General features: G+C 38.5%; 2 protein-coding genes and 2 non-coding genes across 6 annotated transcripts in view; 2 read left to right on the top strand and 2 right to left on the bottom strand.

The window, feature by feature from the left end:
• The window catches only part of opn4xa (opsin 4xa), a 13,597-nt gene extending 6,592 nt beyond the window's left edge, over positions 1-7,005 (top strand). The window contains exons 2-8 of the mRNA XM_025062778.1: positions 555-688; positions 1,083-1,286; positions 1,847-2,018; positions 2,660-2,821; positions 3,701-3,808; positions 3,881-4,055; positions 5,311-7,005. Coding sequence (XP_024918546.1) covers positions 555-688; positions 1,083-1,286; positions 1,847-2,018; positions 2,660-2,821; positions 3,701-3,808; positions 3,881-4,055; positions 5,311-5,496 — 1,141 coding nt within the window. The 3' untranslated portion in view covers positions 5,497-7,005. The remainder of the gene's footprint in view (positions 1-554; positions 689-1,082; positions 1,287-1,846; positions 2,019-2,659; positions 2,822-3,700; positions 3,809-3,880; positions 4,056-5,310) is intronic.
• A 5,353-nt stretch (positions 7,006-12,358) lies between these two features.
• The window catches only part of pdlim5b (PDZ and LIM domain 5b), a 38,740-nt gene continuing 28,102 nt past the window's right edge, over positions 12,359-22,996 (top strand). For 2 of the 3 annotated variants that reach the window (XM_017039077.2, XM_008325876.3), the window contains exons 1-2: positions 13,314-13,445; positions 19,209-19,311. In XM_017039077.2, coding sequence (XP_016894566.1) covers positions 19,216-19,311 — 96 coding nt within the window. In that variant the 5' untranslated portion in view covers positions 13,314-13,445; positions 19,209-19,215. Of the gene's footprint in view, positions 12,400-13,313; positions 13,446-19,208; positions 19,312-22,996 lie in introns of those variants that run through there. The other variant, XM_025062326.1, reaches the window with a different exon arrangement.
• On the bottom strand, positions 17,172-17,257 carry trnay-gua (transfer RNA tyrosine (anticodon GUA)). Its single transcript is given in 2 exon segments — positions 17,172-17,207; positions 17,221-17,257. It is a non-coding gene; the product is annotated as a tRNA-Tyr (tRNA).
• trnay-gua (transfer RNA tyrosine (anticodon GUA)) lies at positions 17,488-17,573 on the bottom strand. The gene is given in 2 exon segments: positions 17,488-17,523; positions 17,537-17,573. It is a non-coding gene; the product is annotated as a tRNA-Tyr (tRNA).

The raw sequence follows: 22,996 nt of genomic DNA, 5'->3' as shown, positions 1-22,996 counted from the left end.
CAAAAGGCACATTATTGAATTATGTGGCTGAATGTGGAGAAAGTATTTTATGTGGGGGCGCTGTTGTCAATTACAAACAATGCACTTCAGTACTCGTGTAACATGTGGTTCCCATGTGGCGTCACAAACTATAAATGCCAGTGGAGAACACACAGGACAGAGTCCTCAGATGTCTTCAGTTCACAGTAATCCAGTCAAGGTGTGTTAGCATTAGCATGAAGACCTAGAATTTGTCGGTCGCAGAGTTCAGTGGAAGTCGTAGCAGTAGAAGTGGTTTGAGAATCACAGCCAAAACACGAAGATTATTTGCAAAATAAGCAGCGAACACAGACAGAAGTTCTGCAGGACACAGGTGACCCGGAAGTAGATAGTCGTGACCTTTGAATCTGATGGTCTTTAACTCTGTGGAGACCCCCAAACTGATGGGACACTGGAGCAGGGACCTGCTTCATTATATATACAGAGTTCTTTTTAAAAAAAAAATCTTTTGTGGATGTTTTAAATTAGATGCCAATCTCATTGATCCAAGTACTTTCAAATATCATGTATTGCAGTAACAAGAACCTGCGGACGCCTCCAAACTACTTCATCATGAACCTGGCCATCAGTGACTTCCTCATGGCCATCACACAGTCGCCCATCTTCTTTGTCAACTCTCTTTACAAAGGCTGGATTTTTGGTGAAACAGGTGATTTGAATATTTATATCTATGTCTTTGATGTCATTTAGATCAAAATGATCCAAATATCATAATGATTAAAACTCTGTATTTGTATGTTAATTAATTGTATATGAAAAATATATGTATGTATACTCTCTCTACACTCTGCTGGACATTCTTGTTAGCCTAGCTTGTTAGCACCTCCACTCTTGACAGATTCCATGGAGGGGGGGCTTAAAGCTGCAGTTAAATTTAAACTGGCAATCTGTTGTTAAAAAATATTAAAATCTGCTTTAAATACTCACCGTGGATTTAATAAACATGTATGGAATATGTTTACATTTACATTTATGCCTTTAGCAGATGCTAGTATTTTGATAAGAATCCATGTTCTGAATTCTTTCCTGGTGTTTCTCCACAGGGTGTAAAGCGTATGCCTTCTGTGGAGCTCTGTTTGGAATAGCCTCCATGATTAACCTTCTGGCCATTTCTATTGAACGCTACATCGTCATCACCAAACCTTTGCAGGCCATTCAGTGGACGTCGAAGAAACGCACTTGTCTCTTCATCACCTTGGTCTGGCTCTATTCACTAGCCTGGAGCCTGGCACCGCTTTTGGGCTGGAGTAAGTCACCTACGTAGGCTGTACACAATTTATCTGCTTCCTGTACACAGTGGAGCCCCGAGATACGAGTCTAATCCATTCTACGACAGCACTCGTATCAAGATCAAATTAAAAACAACTAAAAACCAATTAATTCGTTCCAGCCCAGAAATATACTATTAATTAAATTAAAACCCCCTCATATGAACATCAAAAACACAAATAATAATTACTAAGAAAACATTTTCTATTATTGTTATAAAAATTGGTAAACTAGCCCAGAGAGGGACAGTGAGCGAGACAGCGCCACACAGTGTCAGGACCACTTAGTGTAGGAATAGGATTATATCTGTAGGATCCTGTATGTGCGGGATTTCATATTCGGGTGGATAAACGGAGCTTAGTTAACCACTGGTAACTTCCTCGTATCAGGAACAAAATCTTGAAATAGCTGCGGAGTCGTAACATGGAATACTCGTATTTCGGGAAGCTGGTATCTAGGGTTTCCACTGTACTTCATACTTCATTAAGCCGTACTCTCAATGACCTCATTTGTTTGTTTGTTGTTTCTTTTCCGTAAGGCTCTTATATTCCTGAGGGCCTGATGACGTCGTGCACGTGGGATTACGTCACCTCCACTCCGGCCAATAAGAGTTATACTTTGATGCTGTGCTGCTTTGTTTTCTTCATTCCTCTGGGAATTATATCCTACTGTTACCTGTGCATGTTCCTGGCCATCCGCAACACCAGCAGGTGAGTGATCAACGAGGGGTCTGTGGCTAATCTCAGCCATAATGTCATGAGTGACTGTTGTTGACAGCAGGACAGCATGAACATGGACTCTGTGATGGGCTGGGGCTGCATTTCACCTACAGTTAATTGACCTTGTATAGATTTTTTTTAAAAATTTAAAAAAAAACATCAATGATGATTACTGTAGTTGTTGTCAGACACAGTGACGTAATATCTAGGTCAGGGTTTATCAACCTTAAGGTCATGACCCCACAGTGGGCCGTCTGGAATTCAAATGGAGTCACTGTACTCTTTCACTACATGAATATAATATATGTTTATTAAAATACTGCACATAAAAATATCTTGGCTAGCGCATTGCGATTGACGACTGCGATCACATGACTGCAGACGCCAAAAACGTTTGGGAACCACTGGTCTAGGATACGTGTTCTGGGCATCACATGGACTGGACTTTGTCAGTGCCTAATTGGAGACTTCACACAGTCAGTGAATCCTTACAGACCACTGCTCTGGTGTAGATCTATGCTGATGATGACATCATTATTATTGTAGGATTTCCTCATTTGAATACTCCGCCCAGGCTCGTGCACTGACCGTTCCTGCCCTCTGTTCTGTTCTGTTCTGTTCTGTTCTGACAGAGACGTGCGGATGTTGGGCTCTCAGGTGAGGAAGTCCAGTCTGGTTCGACAGCAGTCCATCAAGACGGAGTGGAAGCTGGCCAAGATCGCCTTTGTGGTCATTATAGTGTTCGTGCTCTCCTGGTCGCCGTATGCATGCGTCACTCTCATCGCCTGGGCTGGGTAAATACACAGTACAGCAGCCACGACCTCCTTGACCTCTGATATCGCCCTTGCCTTTTTAATATATGGTCTTACAGCATCAGCTTAGAACCTGGATGACGTGGGCGGGGACTTCATTTCCAACACTGGCCATGACCCACATTCCACCTTGTAAAGAATTTGTATAGCATGATGTAAGGAAACAGCCATACAACCAGGTCACGCTTGAAAAGAATATTTCATGGTAGAATTGAAAAAAACATATTGTTAAATTAACTTTATGAAACAAACAAACAAACAAACAGGACAATGGTGCATGTGTTTATAATCTGTTCTTATTCCTCTGTGGTCAATAACCACGACCAACTGAGTTAGACGTTTGAAGGCTGTTTTCTTTGTGGTTCTGGTTGAAAAACAAAAATAATATTTTTCAATGTCTTTATGTTCATTTTATAACCATCTTTGACACACTTTGAACTGGAAGAGTTCATTAATTACAGTACACAAACTTTAATGTTACCACATCAATGGCCAGTTTTCAAATTCTTTGTTATTTTTTAGCCATTTTGATGTAAGTGTGAAGCTATTTGCCTTGAAATGATTAGAATTATTCCTAACAAAGAAAAACCATATATTAACAATTTCTAAAAAGAAAATACCTATAATTAAATTATTTTGCAAACATTGAATTTGAGCTGCCTTCTAAGTTATATAGTAAAGCCAGTAATATCAGTCAGCTGATATTGTCAGACAACCTTATGCAATAAATATGGAACGGTGGTGGTGGTGAAATCGTGAACGTCAGCGTCCACTCAAACCACGAAATCGCTCGATCCCTTGACTATTGTTCAAACGATGCACTTGTGGAGCTGAAATCTAATCTTCTCTTCACACCTTCAGATATGGTAACATTCTCAACCCGTACTCCAAGGCTGTTCCTGCCGTCATAGCGAAGGCGTCGGCCATCTACAATCCTTTCATCTACGCCATCACTCATGGAAATTATAGGTGAGGGCCTCAAACCAATTATGCAACGTTAAAAAAATATACGTACATTGACCAGGGTTCTTATTTCTACAGGGACGCCCTCGCAACAAAAGTCCCCTGTCTGCATTTCTTGAAGCAGCCGTCCAGAGGAAACCGCATGTCCGTGTCTCACAGCGATTCGTCCTTCAGGGACTCGGTGCTGAGCAGACAGTCGTCTGTTTCCAAAACCAAGTTTTACAGAATTTCCTCCATGTCTACGACAGACACAGTGAGTCTGTTTTCCAAAAACATCAGCAAGATCTGTGGTCGGCGATCAGGAATATAAAAACAAAAAGTCCTTTTAAGGAGAGGAATTTCTACAGGAGCTTTTTATTAAATCTTCTTGAGTAAACAGCCGTGCTTTTATTTTGGATTCAGAATTTTCCACTGTGCAAAAATGATTCACTTGGATTTAACATTTCGTGCTGCAAGAAGGAGCTACAAATAAATGGATTATACCTAATAAATAAAGGTTCAACTTCAGCAGTGAAGTTATTCACAGCTGATGGTGACCTTTTCCAGGGCAAACTCAAGCACCTTATTCAGTCTCAGTCAAGGCCTTGTGATAACATCAGCTGACTGTCACTCACTGCTGTTGTTATACAACAGCTAAGTTAGGCTAAATTCTGATTTTGCTTTTGAGTTTGTTTTAGACATTTTAGACAAATATTTCTGAATATTTTCTGTTTTTAAATATTTGCTGGGTTTTGTTAAGGATACCCATTTACAGTTCTAGTATTTAAATACAGTATATGATATCATGCTATAGTTTTTAAGTAATATTTAATACCGTACTTGTCTTACTGCTGCAATGTGGCTAGCTAGCTACCTGTGCTAAACTATGTTGCTACAGGATGATTCTGTATAACTTAGCTCTATCAAAGCCATTAATTTTTTTTAATTAAGTTAATGTGTTTAGGTGTGGCTTTTATTATATTTTATTGTGTATTTCAGCCAAATTTAGCTTCTATTTAACCCTTTCTGCTCTACTTTTGCTCCTTTATGCCAAGTCGTGTGTATTTCTATTAGCTTGTAGCTAATCTTGATCAAATTACAGTCACACAAAACAGGCAGTAAGGTTTTAATGAGATTAGGCATAAAATTGACATATTTATTTATGTTTTCAGACTCAATTTTTTCAAATCAATCAATTTTTTTACATATTAATAATTACATCATTCGTATTAGACACAATTAAAAATAAGAGTAAAACACAAACATCCAGTCATATATAAAAAAAGTTTTGTTTTAATAATCTTGATTTATTCTGAGTAATTATGATCACGATTAGTCATGATTTATCATGATTAATTTACAGCTACATCATGATTAATCAAATTAAAAGCCTTATTCGGTTGTTAGTCCTGATTTAATTATTCCAGCTTCCTAATATTTTTAAACATTTTCTTGTGACTGTCCATCTTAAATGAAGGTGGTTACGAAACCTACATGTGAATTAACCTACATGTGCACTGACCTTGCAGCACATTTGGAGTGACGTGGAGCTGGACCCCATTAACCAGAGCCGACGTTTAACATCAAGCTATTCTATTGGAGCTCCAAAGGAAAAGGAGCTGAACTTATTGATTAGTAAACAGAGCGAAGAAAAGAAGGGTCACAGCCAGAATTCCTCAGAAAATAAGGTACGTAATCATCACAACATCAAGTGACTTTGTAAAAAACAGAAGAACTGTTTATTTGACATCTGTTCCTTCCACATGTAGTGCTGACCTTCAATCACAAGGCAGGTCTCCCTGAACACAGGGACGCAACACACTGCTTGAGTCACTCGATGAGGTCATGCCCTCGACCTGGGACAAGTAAAGGTGAGGTCATGGAAAACTGGACTGAGGATGTAAACCAGAAGGATAAGCAAAAAGCAGGGACCAAAATGTTCAACTGTCTGCACTTTAATACCAGCATCAAACCCCAGGTTACATCACCACCTGCTCAGAGAAGTGTTGATCGCCCTTGGAATTGTTGAAGCCTGAGCGGGTGCTGAAATGTTTATTTATCAATGTGAGTGTGTGTTTGTGACGGAGTACAGAAGGAAAGAGAAATGTTTACATGAATGTTTGAAGAACCCTTTATTCCAGTTGTGTGCGACAGCTCCGTACAGAACCTGTGACGAGATGACGTTTTGTAAGCTGTTGACTCTCGTGTTGTACGATGACTTTGGGCACTTTAGTAAATATGCATCATATAATCCAGTATTTTATTCACTGTAGTTGTTCGGGAAGAGTGTGTTATATTTTTTATGAGAAAGAAAGTCCTTGGAAAAAACCTCCACACAATGACTGGTCAGATACCGTTTTATCATTAGATACGCCCTGTAATCCTTTTTTTTTTCCAAGTCAAAGTCAACTTTATTGTCAAATATGCCATAACATACAGGACATACGGCACCGTGAGAATTTCACTTCTCTCTGACTCACGGTGGAAAATGACCAGAAAGTAAAGGAGATATTCACAAGGGGCAAGGGATATAAAAACAACAATGTGCACAAAAGAAACACACTTTGTTAGAAATATGTTATAAAAGGACATGTGAGGTGACATCATTAAGTAATTACAGACAGAATGACCTATGAAGACTGTAGTGAATCAGCTTATTCAGTTGAGGATAAGGTAATGCACTGAAATAGTGGAATATGTCGATGAGGATTCGCAGTCTTTTATCGATTATAGAGCAAATGAATAGAAGGTGTAGAGCAGAGACATTTGCTGTTTACAATTTTAACAGTGTTTTCAACAAATCTTACGTACATTTGTCATTGGTTGGACCAGTTGTTCATCCTTTACAGCACAATGACTTCTAGGGAGGCAAATCCCATCAGCAGTCATCAGGTGGTGGTGGGGTACTTCACACACAAGAACAAAAACGCATACACACACAAATTGAAGAGCCAGTTTTACCCCACTGTGGGTAATTGAATGCTATAGAGTCCATGTGATTTGCTCTAATCACAGGCCAATTATCTCAAATTTGTACTACTTTGGCCAACGTCACTCCATTCCATTAAATTATTTGTCTAAATAACAAGTATGGGTTAACACACACTGTACACTAACCAACCTTTTCATGGTGATTTCATCTACGCCAGTACTCATACAAATTATAGGTAATTGATGAATTTACCACAGCTATATATATATATATAGGGAGAGGGGGGGCAATGACAGCCTGTACATTTAAGGAGGGGGGCAATGACAGCCTGTACATTTAAATGCACTGTGAAACAAGAGGACTATTTTTTTATTTTTTGCAAATATACACACCTTATGGGGATTGGATTTTATTTATTCTTTTCTGATGTTTTTTCTTTTTTTTCATTTTTACCAGACATCATTGTCATCAGTTCTTTCACATTGTGAATAAAGATTAAACAGTGGGGTAGACAAGGAGAGAATTACATTCAATAAAACAGCCACAAAAGATCTAAAGCAGGTCATCACGATTACGTCCAGACCACAGCCCTGTCTGACGATTATGTAACTGTGGTGTAACTGTGTGCTTCATTGTCCCAGTAGTCAGTGGGTTCATACAACCCCATAGAACAGTTGCTAAATATATTCTCTTTTAACTCCAAACAGCCAGAAAAGTGTGTCTGCACGGTCTTTGATCATTTACTCAATGAGCAATTTGTCTGAGAGCATGTGCTGCAGCCTTACGTAAAGTTCCAGGACATTTCAGCAGGTCAATAGCAAATGAACAATTTTCTCCCGTGGTTCCTGGCCTGAAGCCACACATTGACATGGCACACATAAAACCTAACCCTATCTGTTAGGATCAACACAAACAGTAAAGAGTCACCAACCGGTCGCTCAGGACTGTGATTGGTTATATTGTTAATAAATAGATCTATATGTTTATTCAACAAAAATAGATAGATAGATAGATAGATAGATAGATAGATAGATAGATAGATAGATAGATAGATAGATAGATAGATAGATAGATAGATAGATAGATGATGAAAGCAACACTGGTTTTAAAAGTATTTTGTTTTTAAATACATTGTTTAACATGAGTTCTTCATGACATGCAAAACAGATAAGCTACAGTAGAACAAAGTGATTCAAAATGGCCACTCTCAAAGACCTGCTCCTGTTTAATAAAAAAGGAGCTCCCTCTAATTTAATAAAAACAGCATTTAAATCTTTGCAGTAAAAGCATAATCATAAAAACATATTATTACAGTATAATTTTTGAGCAAGGATAAGATAAGTAAAGTTAAGCAACACTAAAAAATATATTCTGTTTAATATGATGTTTTAATCAAAGTTGTTTGCTCTGATGGCTAACAAAATGGCCGCCTTCAAGCATAGACACCTGTTTTTGTGGAGGGCGGAGAGGGAGTTAAATAAAAAATAGCTACTGCTATCTTTTGACTCAAATGTTCATTCAACAAGTTAACAATTACAAATTAAAAGTAAAAGTAAAGTAATCCTGCCTGAATCTTATGTGTAAGATTTAGCAACATCTAGTGGTGAAATGCATGTCATGGTTTAATATCTCACCATTTACATTGTGACATGTAATGAAATATCTTTGAGTTTTATTACGACAAAAAAAACTTCTTCCGTTTGTTTCCTGTGTTGATAATCCAAAATGGCCGCCGTACTGTCCACCCTGCTATATAATGTAATGTTTCCAGACCAGCGATAATTATCATAATACCGATGGTAAAATATTGTGCAATTGTTCTTTTAAAAATTACATTGACAAAAGACACGTGATTATAACACGTTGATGTGTATTTTACTCAGAATGCGACCACTACTGTATAAGACACCTGTAGTTTTTTAACTTTTAAAAATTACACGGAATCTTCTCCCTGACCCTATCGTGTTGTATTACTAAATTGAATAATACTATACTGTAATACTATGTTGTAATAGTACAGAAATACTCCCATTTCAGAATCAAAGCGTTCTTATAAACAATATATTTAAGTTTTAAAGTGAAAACTTTTATTTTGATGAACTTGTTTTAGCGTCCTAAAAGCTTTTCAGCCTCGGGCTATAAATATACGTCTTGTTAGACAGATCACAGGACAAGTTGAGTGACAGCGGTTTATATATTTACCTGCCCATTTGTAGAGAAAGGACGTGTTAGTCATAATCCTCTTCATATCCTCGGGCTAACCATTGTTATGGCTGCTTTAAATCCAAAGAATACAGCAGGGCACATCTCTTTTCTGGCCACTAGAGGGCATTAGACACCGCACAAGGGACAGGGGGACGTGAACGCTGAGTCTTGTTCTAGAAAACCACATTAAAACCAAATAAATTAACAAAGCCGTAAAGCAGCGATTACGACGCACGAAAATTGCATGTAATGAGAAAGGGGAAGTTGGAGTTTATGATTTTGAACTTTAAACAACAACAGACATTTGGACCTGTTTTAACAGGAGCAAAACAGGTGTTTCGGATAGAGTCACGCCCTCAAACTGAAGAATGTTATTCACATTATTGTTATTTTTTACTTTTACAAAAAAGATTGTGGTATAGGCGTGTTTAAGGCACATGGTTTTATCTTCATCTCCCATTACAGACTTGAACTACGTTGATTTTAAAGGTTAACCACAGCTAACTAACTGACCTGTAACAGAGACTAGAAAGAATGTCCTATCAGTCTCTGCCACGTGTTCAGATGCTTCTTTCAAAATATTACACAAATACTTCCTTGAGTAAAGCACAATATGTACTGCCAAAATGACACTAATGACAGTTTTACTATCTCTATGTAGATGAAATACTGTTAAAGGAACTGTTAAAGTCACTTTAAATAAGACATAAAGAAAAAAGGAATCCAACAGGTTTTCACATTACAGATAGAATCAGCATAGGCTGTCATTTAGCGTAAAACCAGGTGTTGTTGCAGTGACAGAAAAATATCAGGAATCGTTGAACTTCCGCTACAGAAAAAAAGGAACTGAAGGTGTTTCCAGTAACTCCCGCTCTAGAAAAAAAAGGAACTGAAGGTGTTTCCAGTAATATAATACAGCTAATAAAAGTAATAATAAAAAATAGTAAAAAATATATCTTTGAAGACCAATAAAAGGACTAGAAATGTGAAAATCTGAATCTTTTCAAACCAGTTTTAGTTAGTTAGCTTTAAAGTGTCTCGGACCAAACAAATCTCTCATGATATTCAGTTCATTCAAGTCCAAGAGGTCTCTTAGCAAAACACTGGTTCTCAGCAGCCTCCACAATCTATAAGATTTCCATTATGTCTGGGGCTTTTTCAGGACAATCAATAACATTTCTGAAAACAGTTTCATAATTATGCTTCAGGTCATTGATGTATTGGAGGACAAATCAATCTTCAGGACCATGACCAGCTGAATGCTTGAGGTAATTTCCTTCCAAATCCTCACACTCTCACCTTTGTGTTTTACTTTAAATAAATGTCTACGTAAAACAAATGAGTCAACTTATAATGTCCCTAAAAACACTTCTCAATTGCTAGTTGAAGATCTTCCTTGAAAGATGTTAATTGTGTTAATGACAATATAAAAGTGAATCTATCTGTTCTCCTACTTAGACACACAATTTAATGATATAATTACAGGAATAAGATTATAATTTTTAAAATTAATACAAAACAAAAATTGCTATGGGCGACAAAAGAAACAAACCTTTGTCACCACCAGTTATAGTATTGACAGTTAAGTTCATTTGGCGTGGCAGTTACTCAACGTACTGTTGCATACTGTGACAGTACTGCGAAAACCGTCTCCCATGTGTGAGTCAACATCTCCCGTGGCTGTTGATGTCACTGCTGTTTCGTGAAACGATGTGAAATGAGCATGACGTTCGTTCTTTCACACACACACCCTGAACTCCACTGTAAAAAAAATTGTACATTTAAAAGAAGTTTGTTCTCCTACGACATCAATAGTTCTTGTTTTTGAACTTTTAAACCCAAGATAGTAAGAAGGCTAGTTGTCCTATAGTCTTTGACTGGGCTATTACAAAGGCCAGCAGAAGATAGAATAACAATATCCTTTTTTCTTTTTTTTTTTTACATATGATTCATGTGTCCAACAGGGAGAATCCTTTTTTGGAAGTGGAAAAAAAAGATTCTAGTGTTGAAATACATGCCTTTAGCAATCATTATAAGTATTGAATTTTGTTTTAGTTTACTCAACTAATTCATTCATTTGGGGGAATTTCAAAATATTTTTTTAGTGAACGTTTCAAATTTTGTAAAATTACCTAGAATCTACAGCCAGCTAATATTAGCAGAAACAGGAAGCAGAGAGAGTGTGCATTTGACGGTAGCTGGCGTACGACAGAGAGGAAAAGAGACGGAAACTTTCCCGGTGTGCCTGTTAATGCAGCGCCTGCACGACATAGAGCCTCCTGATTGGCTGCTTTCACTCACGAGACCAATCGGTTTTCATCTGTGTTTGACTTCACTCTGTTTACTCAGTGTGTCCAGGAGAGTCCCAGTGGGCAGAGACTGGCCCATAAAACAAACTACAAACCCACTTCACCTCAGCTTTCACCAGAGTGTAACAAGGATAAAAACAATGTCAGTGTTGCACAATGTACTGTTTATAAAGGTGTCACAGTCAATCACTCAAAGATCCAGCGTTTGAAACACACTCTGTGTTGGCATGTGTCGAACAGTTCAGTGTTTCGGAAGGATAAGGTGATCAAATGGACGTGTGTTATGGGAGATGTAGTTTATAGTAAATGTACGTAAATATATGCCTGACTGGAATTGGAATTGTGAATTATTGATCATGCATCCTGTTTTACACAGAAACTTTAGTAAAAACTAACTTTATTTGAAGACAACCCTATGCATATCAAGCTCTGGCAGGCCACATATAAGAATGTAATGGGCCATATTCGGCCCGAGGGCCTTGGGTTTGACATATATGGTCTACAGTAATGATTTTTGTTTTGTGCTTGGCAGTTTAAAAGATTGAAAAAGTGGAAAAACAGTGGTTAACTACATAAGTAAATAAATGACATAAAAAAACAGTCTACATCAGTGTTTTTAAAAACTTTTTAAACTGTGTACCACCTCCAAAAAATACGAGTCTCTACAAGTAAAACCCAACGTTACAACCCAAGACACAGTTTGCAGTACACCAGCACGACACCAACCATACTTTGAGAACCGCTGATTTTCATATTTCATTGTAATGAAACTTGGATCTTCCATCTGTTTGTTTGTGTTTGTGTTTTATCTCCCGGAAATGACTTTTTAATAAATCGGGACGTCTGAATACGTGTTCCCCCGGTCCACCATTCACCTGCACCGGCACATGTTTGACAAGCCCCTGCCTGCAGTGGTGCTTCTGCCTTCTCTTTCACCTCCCTCGTCTCGCAAACCCTTTCACACTGCGGTTAAGACTGAAGCCTCCTCCACTCCCACTCCCACTTCCACAAACACACACACATACACACGCGTGCACGCGCGCGCGCCGGCCAGGCTCATATGCGGAAGTTTCAGTCCAGTTCACTTCACTTTAAAACTGACAAGCGGCGGAGCACAGTCACCGTTCACTCTCCCTCTCTACGAACTTCAGACCCGGCTCCATTAACTCAAGGTGAGCTCAGCACCGAACACACAATACCTGACGGAGAATTTCAGGAATAATTCCACCATTTCGGTGAAGTTTTACACTGTTCATTTTGGCGAATTCTCTGTGGCGAAGCACATATCAAGGTGCAATTTCGAGTGAAACCTGCCGGAAATAGTTCGTCCCTTTGTCCTTGTTTGACTGAGGCCGTAGTGACTTTTAAGTTTTGTTTAACTTTTCTGTGAACCGTGAAAAAATAAAACATAAAACAAGCTGAAATAAAGAGCGACATGTGTTTCATGTCACACCCACTGAGGCAAGCAGAGACAAATCGTGTTCCATCAGTTTTCATGAGAGGAAACTAGCACAACAGGGTGGTGCAAGTGAAGAAATTAAGTAATTATTCTCCAGAGACATGACTACAACTGAAACCACAACATCGTGTAGTCTTACAGCCAGGGTTCAGTGTGAATTTAAAGTTACAAACCGTGCAGTTTTAGACTTTTAAAACAAACTCCAGGCCTAAGATGTCGTTATTTGTGTTGATGGTTGATCTGTTGTTGTAGGCTACCTGTTTCCAAACTCTGGGTTGTGGCCCACAAATGGATTCAAGAATTTAAACATAAAGTATCTGATATATTTTGCAGGATTGTAACTATTACTTAGTGTTATCTACATATATTTAAATTTTAGGTGTTTTTTTCAAACAAGTATTTTTTGATTTACCTCTTCATAAAGAAATTGTTCACCAAATATAGTTACAGTAAAGTTGCCTGAATAAGGGTTAGGGTTAGGAAGATATATAGGAAGATGAAGATATTGAATAATATATCAGTCAGATGGACTTTTAAAATTTAAATAAAGTATTTTTATTATTTTACGCAATTGACATAAATGGTGTTTAGCTAGCTAGTATACACTCGTGTGTAAATATGCACGCGCGCGCGCCGGCCAGGCTCATATGCGGAAGTTTCAGTCCAGTTCACTTCACTTTAAAACTGACAAGCGGCGGAGCACAGTCACCGTTCACTCTCCCTCTCTACGAACTTCAGACCCGGCTCCATTAACTCAAGGTGAGCTCAGCACCGAACACACAATACCTGACGGAGAATTTCAGGAATAATTCCACCATTTCGGTGAAGTTTTACACTGTTCATTTTGGCGAATTCTCTGTGGCGAAGCACATATCAAGGTGCAATTTCGAGTGAAACCTGCCGGAAATAGTTCGTCCCTTTGTCCTTGTTTGACTGAGGCCGTAGTGACTTTTAAGTTTTGTTTAACTTTTCTGTGAACCGTGAAAAAATAAAACATAAAACAAGCTGAAATAAAGAGCGACATGTGTTTCATGTCACACCCACTGAGGCAAGCAGAGACAAATCGTGTTCCATCAGTTTTCATGAGAGGAAACTAGCACAACAGGGTGGTGCAAGTGAAGAAATTAAGTAATTATTCTCCAGAGACATGACTACAACTGAAACCACAACATCGTGTAGTCTTACAGCCAGGGTTCAGTGTGAATTTAAAGTTACAAACCGTGCAGTTTTAGACTTTTAAAACAAACTCCAGGCCTAAGATGTCGTTATTTGTGTTGATGGTTGATCTGTTGTTGTAGGCTACCTGTTTCCAAACTCTGGGTTGTGGCCCACAAATGGGTTCAAGAATTTAAACATAAAGTATCTGATATATTTTGCAGGATTGTAACTATTACTTAGTGTTATCTACATATATTTAAATTTTAGGTGTTTTTTTCAAACAAGTATTTTTTGATTTACCTCTTCATAAAGAAATTGTTCACCAAATATAGTTACAGTAAAGTTGCCTGAATAACTAGACTGTCTCGATGAATATATTGAATAATATATCAGTCAGATGGAGGGTTAGGGTTAGGAAGATATATAGGAAGATGAAGATATTGAATAATATATCAGTCAGATGGACTTTTAAAATTTAAATAAAGTATTTTTATTATTTTACGCAATTGACATAAATGGTGTTTAGCTAGCTAGTATACACTCGTGTGTAAATATTTTGGTTTCAAAATCAGATTCATATAATCTCTAAAATCTCTTTTATCCATTGATGAAACTGATTGTTCATGGATCTATAATGGTAGCTATTGCAATATCTACTATTACCATTTGCCTTTAGCTTGTAAGGCTAACTTAATTATTTAGACCTGTTTGTTTTTTGTTCGTTTTATTTAACTTAGCTACTTAGCAATTGCAGTACTTTTTGTACTTTTGGCAACTTCAGCGCTAACAGAGCTACCTTCAGCGCTAACAGAGCTACCTTCAGGGTTAACAGCGATACCAATGCTCTGTGTTTTCATTGGCAGTACTCAGTGAGTGATGAACACACCGAAACCTTCTGTAGAAAGTTTTTCAGTGATGTAAGACTTCTGAACTATTCCTCAAGAAAACAATTACAGGCCTGCAGGTATTGTTTTTTTTGTTTTGTTTTTTTTTTTAAATCGAAACTACCCTGCCTTAAAAATATGTCTTCACCTTTTGCTGTGTACAGACAGTAATGAAGTGTCTGTTAACGTCAGCGAGAACTTCAAATCTTTCGTCGCTCATTGTAGTAATGACAGCTAGGTGCACTGGTGGTGGCATTTTCTAAAGACGGCTATTTACTACGTCAGTACTGGACTGTTAAACTCCCTCCCTTTGTGAGTCAACATGTGCTATTGGTGATGATGTCACCGTTGTCTCCTGAGCAATGTAAGCACTAAGCATGACGTACGCACTCTGTGTTGAACTCTCTGTTGACCTTTTATAGGACTGTTTAGATCATGGTTGTCAAACATACGGCCCACAGGCCAAAACCAGCCCACTTGGGGTTTCGATCTGGCCCCCTTGTTTGGGGAAATGTTTTATCGATGTACTTTTCTGCATGAAAACAAAGGGTGAAAGAGACAGACTTTGTGTTATTATTAGGTAACTATGTTATGATTGTACTGGTCCCCTGACCCAAAATGAGTTTGACACCCCTGGTTTAGGTGACATTATGAAGAGTGAGACCAATAACTTACCACACTTAACTAGGTACTTTTATTTATGTGGCAGATTTGGTCATTCTAAATCTAAAACCAGATTAAAACGCCCGTCACTTCACCATTCGCTGCAGGCACGTGTGTGTGTGTTAGAACCAGTAAAATCCTGATGAGAAGTACAGTTCTTATTATTGTGTTTAATCTTGGTTTTTGGTGTGAAAGTGCTGAAGTATTTGGCACAATCCATCATCGTTATAACAGGAACTTTTCAGATAAGGCCCACTTGGAAAATACTAAAGTCTGGGCTGTAAATAGCTTGGAACAGGATTTGATTCTGTTGCTGCTGATAACGCGTTTTTCGCAAAGGCCAGCTGTTTTCTTTTGTGTAAAAAAAGAAAAAACACCTCACAGAAAGGTGTGTCTGCTCATGTCTACGCTTGATACTGGTGAAGACTGCAAAGCAAGCAGTGACACGAGATGAGCTTTAATGTTTGTCCTTATTAGGAATATTGTTATTGTGTTGCGATGCAGGTTGAGGGAGGCGTGAGTCAAATTTCCACAAGCTGGGTTTTTAACCATGCTGTGCAACTTACGCAAGATGTCCTGGTTAGCTGTGAAATCCAACACTGCGGGAATGTGTCGTGGACAAGCAACACTATTATGAAAGAACAATAGAATGCTATGTATTTTTTAAGGGTATTTGGTAGTTTGCACCTTGGGGTATACAGTTTGTTGTGCCCCATGTCACTCAATTACAGATATATATTTGTACATGTATATATATCTTTATATGTATAAATATATACATACATATATACATATCTCAATATTTTCAGTGTTACTACAGTTAAGTTGCTTAAAAACTCAATGTTTATTATTATGCATATAGAATCGCAATATATCGTATCGTTGCTCCTGTGTCGTGATATGTATCGTTATTGTTGTTATTTTTAGATAGATAGAATTTTATAAACCCTTTGGGAGTTCCCTACAGATGAAAACTAGGCTTCTGGGTAACTCTGGCTTTTTTAACCATGTGTAATCATCTGTTTTATGGAATTGCACTGTCCCCTTATAAATAAACTAAACTACAGGAAATTTAGGATTTTGCCAATATGCACATACACATACAAATATATACCTATAACTCGCATGTATTTACGTAGGAAAACAAAGTCTACAGTAATGGTTGTGTTCCTTTTTTTTTTTTCCGTGTGGAACAGACAAAAGCTTCCTTGACTCCGTTGCTGCTGCTCCACTCCCACCTCCAATGAAACCTCAAAGTGTTTTATGAACATGTTGTAAACTACCGTCATAATACGGTGCTGTTTCTCAGGCAGTGCTGTTGAGTTGGCATTTAATACAAAGGTTGCACTTTGTTGTGGCAATGTATGGAAAATGTTGCCTAAAAACTGATCCTTTGGTTCAAGTCCTGGGGCCACCTTTAACAGGGGGGAGGGGATGAGGAAGCTGTTTTCATTTGGTTACTATTTTAATAGAAAGTTGTTTGTTGCATGTGACTAATTGTAAAAGTGAACAGAGGTTTTTTTTTTAAATTTTTATTACATTTTGCCCTCAGGTGGTTCATCACACGTGATTTTGTTTCTTCTCCCCACCTTCTCACACACTTTTATGGTCTGTTCCCTTGCAGGCGTGACAAGGATATAGCGTGCATACCTACCCACGGGTTTGATTTGTGTCTAGAACAAGTGACTAGGTGATGAGTCCCTGAAGGGATATTTGACAGCTTTGTCACTCGCATGTAGACACTGGGATTACACAGTATTTAAATTTTTTAAAAATATTTTCCTTCGAGCCGGAGTTGAACCAGCGACCTAAGGATGACTATGTTACCACTACAGTCCTCCGCTCTACCAGCTGAGCTATCGAAGGATACAATTCTTTAATCATTGACCTCAGGAGATTCTGTTTGCAACATTACACCCACTAAACTGAAATCTTCTGACAGAGATGGACCTTTGAAATGTCAATCGTGTCCTTTTCTTATTGACGTTCAAGCATGCTCCAAACATGCAGTGCAGAAATTATTGCGCAATGGTAGAAACTAAGATTATTTTCCACCTTAACATCCTGATATTGCAGACATGGGGAAAAAAGTGTATTCCTTCGAGCCGGAGTTGAACCAGCGACCTAAGGATGACGATGTAGCCACTACAGTCCTCCGCTCTACCAGCTGAGCTATCGAAGGGATGTGGTTGGATGGGAACAGTCAACTGGACTTCCATGTCCTGGAGCTTAAAATAGTGACAATAGAACTCTTCACTAAATAAATGGCTAAACTCTGGAAGTGTCTCAAACAGTCAGCATGTTAATCATCCTTACTCTGCCCCTACTGTTTGCTGGGCAGCAACACATCACCATGGTTGTCGGTGCAAAGTCCAACATGATCTGTATGACTGCACGTGTGCTGACCTATAACAAGGCTTCAGTCCAAAAAGAAAGTTCTGAATTGTCTGCATTTGATGAGCCTGGCTCAGGATGACTCATGAGAAGAAACCTCACTGTGAAAATGAAAACTATTTACTTACTGATTTTTTTGAGGGTGCGGGGGTTCAGTATATATTGTGTTTTTGCCTTCCACTTTAACGTGTTGGGACAGTTAGGCAAGTCATTACCGCTGTATTTATACCAGAAACATTTATCATTCTAGATTACGTTACTCATATTACAGCACAAATAGTTATTCTAAAATAATTTTAATATTGAGCTGTATTAATTCAACCAGCTTCACTCAGCCTTCTGTTGATGGTGGTTTCCTGTACGGCGTGGTACGTGTTAAATCCTGCAGTCCACACCTCGTTACAACTTATCTCTTATGTCTGTGTTTGCTTGTCCAGAGTATCTGGTAAACACTCCAGATGATTTACTGTTTACATGCGAGTACACCGTGTGAATATTACTGTGTAGGATGTGTACTAAAGCTGTCATCACGGTGTCGGCATCTCAAGAAGAAGACTATTAACAGAAGGCCGTACTTGAGTTTAAATAGCTCCAGCGTGATGGCACTGATGTGAGCTGTGGAGCAGAAATGCTCGACTTATTTGGTGATGTTTTGTTTGATCAAAAAAATGGACATTAATTAGTACTGTTCACAGAACCACGTACTAGAGAAGAACCGATACCATCAGAATCAGGCCTGATACATACTTTATTCCTGTACTTGTGCTGTGATCGAAAACGTGCCGATCCGGCAGACCGATACTTTGTAAAGGACTTTACACCACAACCAGCTACACATCAGTCGGTGTCTCTTTGTCCTCACGGGTCGTTTATTTAAGTAGGTCAACAATGTCAGCAGTTTGGAGGAATTTTAACATCAGGGATGAAGACAAACAATTGAGTACATTTTAACTAAATATTTAAAATGCCTTAGTGAATGGTGAATATCCTAATGATTCTCAGTTTGATAGTATTGTAGACAGATGAGGCCTTTACTCCACAGAACGTCACTTTTTTGTTGAGACCTATTCAGGGACGCTTCCAAGAATTCCGGGTCCCATGGAAGGATTTCCACATACTTCACAAAATTCAATATTGTGTTTGCGTTCTTTGTTGTCACCCTCGTTCCCACAGAGCTGCGCCACCTGGACAACACTGCCTTTCAGTGTATTTGCAATTTAAAACTATTGGTGTCACGACTAATACTGTAGTCATTGAGCTGAAGCTTTTCCAGCAGATTCAAACAATCCGTTTTGTAACTGATTAATTGCTTTTTTTTCACTTAAATTAACAATATTCTTTATTATTGTCTCTTTTCTTTACACGCTGCTGTTGTATTGTATTTCACCATAGAACCTCAAACCATGTGCTGTTCTGTCTCCAGGTGAATCATGAGCAGTTACAGTGTCACCCTGGCTGGCCCTGCCCCCTGGGGCTTCAGACTGCAAGGTGGGAAGGACTTCTGTCTGCCCCTCACTATCTCACGGGTGAGTATAATAGACCCACTTACACCCGCTGCTTCAGTGCAGTCACCTCCGGGGTATGCCACTCATGCTCACTATGCTGTTTGCCCACTCACTGGCGAGGCACGTGTGCCATTCTTTTCCTGTGTGACACTCGTTGCTGGATTTAGACCCCGTCAGATTGTGGCCCCTCATGTTCAGATCCACGCAGTCTTGGTCCATCGCTCATGGAGACTATGACTGCGACCATTGTCGTAAATGTTGCGTAACTGACCCATAACCAAAACAGCCCTCAATTAAAAAAATTCTTCACATAATGGCTGATGTGATGCTCATTTGAAATTCCTCTGGCAGCATTGTGGCTTAGACTCCCACAATTCCTCGATCATGTCTAGTCAAAGTCTTTTTTCAACAGAACAACCTTTAAGTTTTTTATTTTTTATTAAGGGTTACAAAATCAGTAAGCCCATTTTAGCCCATTTGGGGTCAGTAAGCCTTGTTAACAACATAGTATGGCTACAAAATGTTTGGGGTCAGAATGACCTCAGGGTCAACAAAGGGATTAAATACACTTTTGACTCTAGCTGTTGTTTGTGTTTAATCTAAAAAATTAAATTAAGTTTTTGCTGTACTCAAACCAACTGCTGTTGATAACTGCCGTCGTTCAAATGAGGAGACGTGCTGAACGTCCTGTGCTTTCACTCTGGATTTGTCCTGATGTGAGACACGGTGTGCGGGACATTATGTACCATGTGGACGGCGGTCGCATATGAAGCTGTCCTTAAACAGACCATTAGAAAGAAACTTGAGAATACCACAGTGGCTCTGTAATAACTATCTGGGACTTTGGGCCACATAAATTCCAAGTGGGGTTTATCTGTTGAGTCCTGAGCTCAGGAGAAGTGGGGGGGTGGTGGTCGGGGGCTGCTGGAAAGGCTATTTAAAAATGCCTGTGTGTTGATGGGTCCAGCTTCAGACCATAGATTACTACAGTCTCACGTCAACGGTGCAAAGGTGAGCCGTTGTCAAACTGAGTATTGCATGAATTTAAATCAGAGTATGCTGTGGAGTTGTGTGTGTTAGTGTCCTTTTTTTGGTGAAGCCCCTCACCACCCCTTCATTCCCCCTCAAGTATGTCAATGATACTGACAGGCTCCTTGTCAAACAGGATTAGAATTAGGCAGCTTGTCTCCCTTCAGTGAGCTCTGCCCTTTTGAAGACAACTGTCTGCCGCACTCTGTTATTCTGTTCTGAGTGCTTCCTGTTATGTAATTGTAATCTCAATGTCAAAACCAAGGTGAATGCACTCAGTGTTTATTTGTTGGCACTATCAGTTACATCATGAAAGCTATAGCCGGGAAGGAGAAGGGAGTTTTCACAAGTGGAAATGTGTGTGTGTGTGTGTGTGTGTTAGTACGTGATTGCCGTAAAGGGCATTAAAAGGCCAACATACCTGCTCCGACTATTTTTATTCCATGCCACTATGATATTCGAGGTACCTTAAGGCACGTAGCTGTTGGTACTTATCTTGTCTTTGTATCTGAAAACAATATCTAGATAGAGGACCTTCGCACTCATCCTTAGATTAGACGATGACATAATTGCTCAGCTTTCGGCGCTCGAGCTGGTCCTGCCCAAAAGTGAAACTCCTTCGTCTTTTTACGGATTTCTGATGATTGAAATAATGTGTACATATTCATTTAACCAAAAGTAATCAAATATTTATCTTTAAGGCACATGGACTCGGAAGGCTGCCAAGAAAAAAAACTTTTAGGAAGAGAGGGTCTATTAAAATCACAGGAACATGTAATGTGGTAGTTCGGGCCAATCATTTTTTTGTGGTTCGTGGTTGCTGTTAGCCCTGGACCGTAAAGGATTAGAATACCTCCTGTGTTCACTGGGCTGAGTCATCCGTGGTCTGGTTCATACCACATGCACTGTGGACCCAGGCAACATGACTGTTATATTGGTTAGTGTCATTCCTGGGACATGGATTCATCCCTGACCGTGATCAGTGAATGGCTGTGGTTTACTGTATGTGTTTGTTTGTCAGACCCCAGCCGTCCTCTGGTCTATTTATACTAGAACTCACATGGTTTCAGAAGGTTGACATGATGTTGTTTTTATACATTTTTTAAAATAAAATTACTTAATCAAATCAACTGTACAATATTTTAATGAAACGACTTCTCCATCATGATCAGTTAAACTATCTTTAAAGATAGGAAAGAGAGCTAGGACATTACTGATCACACCACACATCAGTGGTTTCTCAAAGTTGGGGATGTTGAACTGTTGCCACAGGGGCTGGACGTTTTACTTTCAATGTTTTCTTAATTGCTCTGATTTGTAACTGTATTTACATTGTTGAAAAAAGCAGTTAGGTATGAATTTCAATTTAAGTTTTGAACCAATAGAATTAATATGTTGACTTGCAGAGATCGACAATATCCCTTTTAACAGATGGAGGGTGCTGCAGAAAAATTAGTTGGTGTGTTGGAAGAAAAAGAAATTGTATCTGGACTTCCTGTTTTGGAGGGGATCGACAATATCCCTTTTTACAGAGGGTGCTGCAGAAAAATTACTTGGTGTGTTGGAAGAAAAAAAATTGTATCTGGACTTCCTGTTTTGGATGGTTCCCCTATGGATGGAGTTTTGGAAGTGTTTGTAAAACTTAAGTAAAAAAATTTTCTTTCTTATACACCAACATTTTAAAAAAAGGAAAATGAAAAAAAGTCTGAATGTTTTTCATCTGTTGATCTTTCTGATTTAAACAAAATGTTAATCTTAAAGTATTATTAACTGATTATTGAAGTAGTTAATGAGAGCATTATTTAAGAATTATCACTGCGGATGTTGCACTTGCAATCAAGGTTTAATTAGCCTATAAGTGTATTTCCAAAGAGGGAACTCAATACTTTGTCAGTACATATACTGTAGTTGAACATCTGTCAACAGTTTAACCATTACTTTAGTTCAGAGAAGTAATGGTTAAACTCATTAGAACAATGAGCAGAAAATTGATTGGACCACAGACCTATTTTAAGGTTCATTTGATGCTTAAAAAAATGTTAGATAGACTGTAAAGAGTAAAAAAGTAAAAAAGTAACCATCTGTTTCTAGGACATTAAAGGTTTTTTATTATAATAGCCGGGTCATGACTTAACATGGTGTAAGTAAGACATTAGCCAACATGTGCTCCCCATATGTAACTGATTCAAAGATTATGTACATAATTTAAGACTTGTTTGTTGATGACAAGACATTCACTGCCCGTCTCCGTCATGCCGTTAAACTTTGGCTGCTGTGATAATACAAAATAAAAATATTGAGCCGATGAACACATGGTGTTGTTCAAAGAGTGAGCATTGTGGGATATTTTTCTGTCACTGCAAACAGACACCTGGATAAAAAGGCCCTAAAACTGACAAACACAATACAAAGTCAAACTGTGGAAAACTCCAGAATTAAATGCAGGAATGTTGGATGGAGTTTTACTTCACTTGGAAGTACACAGTTGTACTGTAACAGGTTATATTTAAACATTTTGAACCAATGACGTTTTCTCTTCTTAATTTAGAATTGTTTGTTTATTTAGTTCTAATTAAGCCTATACTTTCGAACCTTTACTTTTTGTGAGTGGTTGTTTGGAGTGGGACCACCCAGGCTCTCCAAAGCATAAAGGAACCAGCCGTGTTCCGTGTCAACT

Source organism: Cynoglossus semilaevis, chromosome 14 (genome assembly GCF_000523025.1).
Source record: "Cynoglossus semilaevis isolate Cse_v1.0 chromosome 14, Cse_v1.0, whole genome shotgun sequence".
Classification (NCBI taxonomy): Eukaryota; Metazoa; Chordata; class Actinopteri; order Pleuronectiformes; family Cynoglossidae; genus Cynoglossus; species Cynoglossus semilaevis.
This window is presented reverse-complemented; position numbering and strand designations above follow the sequence as displayed.